At 48.2% G+C, this 1,464-nt stretch overlaps 1 protein-coding gene across 1 annotated transcript; it reads right to left on the bottom strand.

Annotated features, from left to right (window-relative positions):
- Nucleotides 1-650: 650 nt before the first annotated feature.
- Nucleotides 651-1,100, bottom strand: LOC120640255 (chalcone synthase E-like). Its single transcript, XM_039916110.1, has one exon. The coding sequence runs from the start codon at nt 1,098-1,100 to the stop codon at nt 651-653; it is 450 nt and encodes a 149-aa protein (XP_039772044.1).
- Between the last annotated feature and the right edge of the window lie 364 nt (nt 1,101-1,464).

Here is a 1,464-nt window from a genome sequence, read left to right as displayed (position 1 = left end):
CAATTCTAATAGGTGATAGTGTAGAGAGCTAATGCTTATGTAATAATTACTTAATATTAAAGCTTTTACTTGAGCCATTGCATGATCCTTGTATAAGTAATCGCGTAAGTCTTGCGAGTACCTTTTGTACTCAGGTTGCTTTCTAAACTTAGTTGCAGGTGAGCCCGAAGTGGTGTTCGGCCACTTCTACCCCGCTGATCCAAATGCGGGGGAGGAGTAGGTTGTTGCGGCTGTGGTGATGTCCTTGAGCAAGGCATCATCATCTTAAATAAGTCTTTATCGTAATCGAGCTTCGTGAGAGCATGTAAATGCAATAAACTTTACATTTCTGTATAATATGACTTTCGTGAGCCCAAGGCTTGTAAGTGGAGTTTGAAACCCAAATATATTGAACTTGTAATATTAAGTGTGTAAAATTACTCTTTGTGGATTATTGGCGATGTATTCGATTGTAAACGGTATGTGCATATGTTGATTCTGGGCGTATGTTGGAGCACATACCGGGACTACCGGATTTGATATTATTTTGGATGAATGACGTGTCGGTTATTCATGTCTCTAGATGTGGGATAACACGTATCATGTTCTCCGGCAAGCACGTGTTAACTCTCATTTGGATGATAATGACCGACGATTTGTTTAAAATAGTATCAAATTGGGCGGTTCTCATACCAATGATCAGGGTTGTTACATCGCAAGGCCATGGTGATCACCTCCGAGCCCACCACCAGCACTCGGGCGCCGGGGTTGTTCTTGGCGAGGTCCTTGGCCAGGCGCAGCGCCATGCCTCCGCCGTGGCAGCCGACCTGGTACAGCATGAAGCGCCTGGTGGAGAGTGGGAGGCCGAGGAGCCTGACGACCTCGAAGTCGGCGCCGGGGATGCACCCGCTCACCGTCGTGCAGAAAACGAGGTGCGTGATGCCGGACGCCGGCCGGCCCCAGTCGCCGATGGCGCGCCGTGTTGCTGTCGCGCCGAGCAGGGGCACGGTGGCGTCGGCGAGATCCTGGCGCAGGTTGAGTGACCGAGACCTGTACGCGGTGATGCAAGGGTTGTGCCTCAGCAGGTCGTCCGACATGTACACACGTCGCTTCTCGATCATTGTCTTCTCGCCTGCGTACTCAGGTCAATAATTTGCATTGTCTTCTAATAATAGGATGCACCAAATTCACAGAATGAGATGTAAAATTTGAAGTACTTAGTTATAAGAAATCAACTGAAATTGTGCTAGATGTGCTTACAGATGTTTTTAAACTTGGCCTTTAGATCCACCATGTGATTGCTGTTTGTTATCCCAAAATAGTAATCTGGGAAGGAGTCCTGCGGCCACACATGCTCTGGAACAGCCACGCCTAATCCCAATATGCTTTGCTCGGCTGCCGCTGGGACGAGGATTCAGACTTCCAGCCTTGAAAGAATCCGTGCTAGTAGCTAGAATGTTAGGCGACATACTCCGAGATCACTGA

This window comes from Panicum virgatum, chromosome 7K, assembly GCF_016808335.1.
Source record: "Panicum virgatum strain AP13 chromosome 7K, P.virgatum_v5, whole genome shotgun sequence".
NCBI classification, from domain to species: domain Eukaryota; kingdom Viridiplantae; phylum Streptophyta; class Magnoliopsida; order Poales; family Poaceae; genus Panicum; species Panicum virgatum.
Note: the sequence above shows the minus strand (reverse complement) of the source record. Positions and strands in the feature narration are given on the sequence as shown.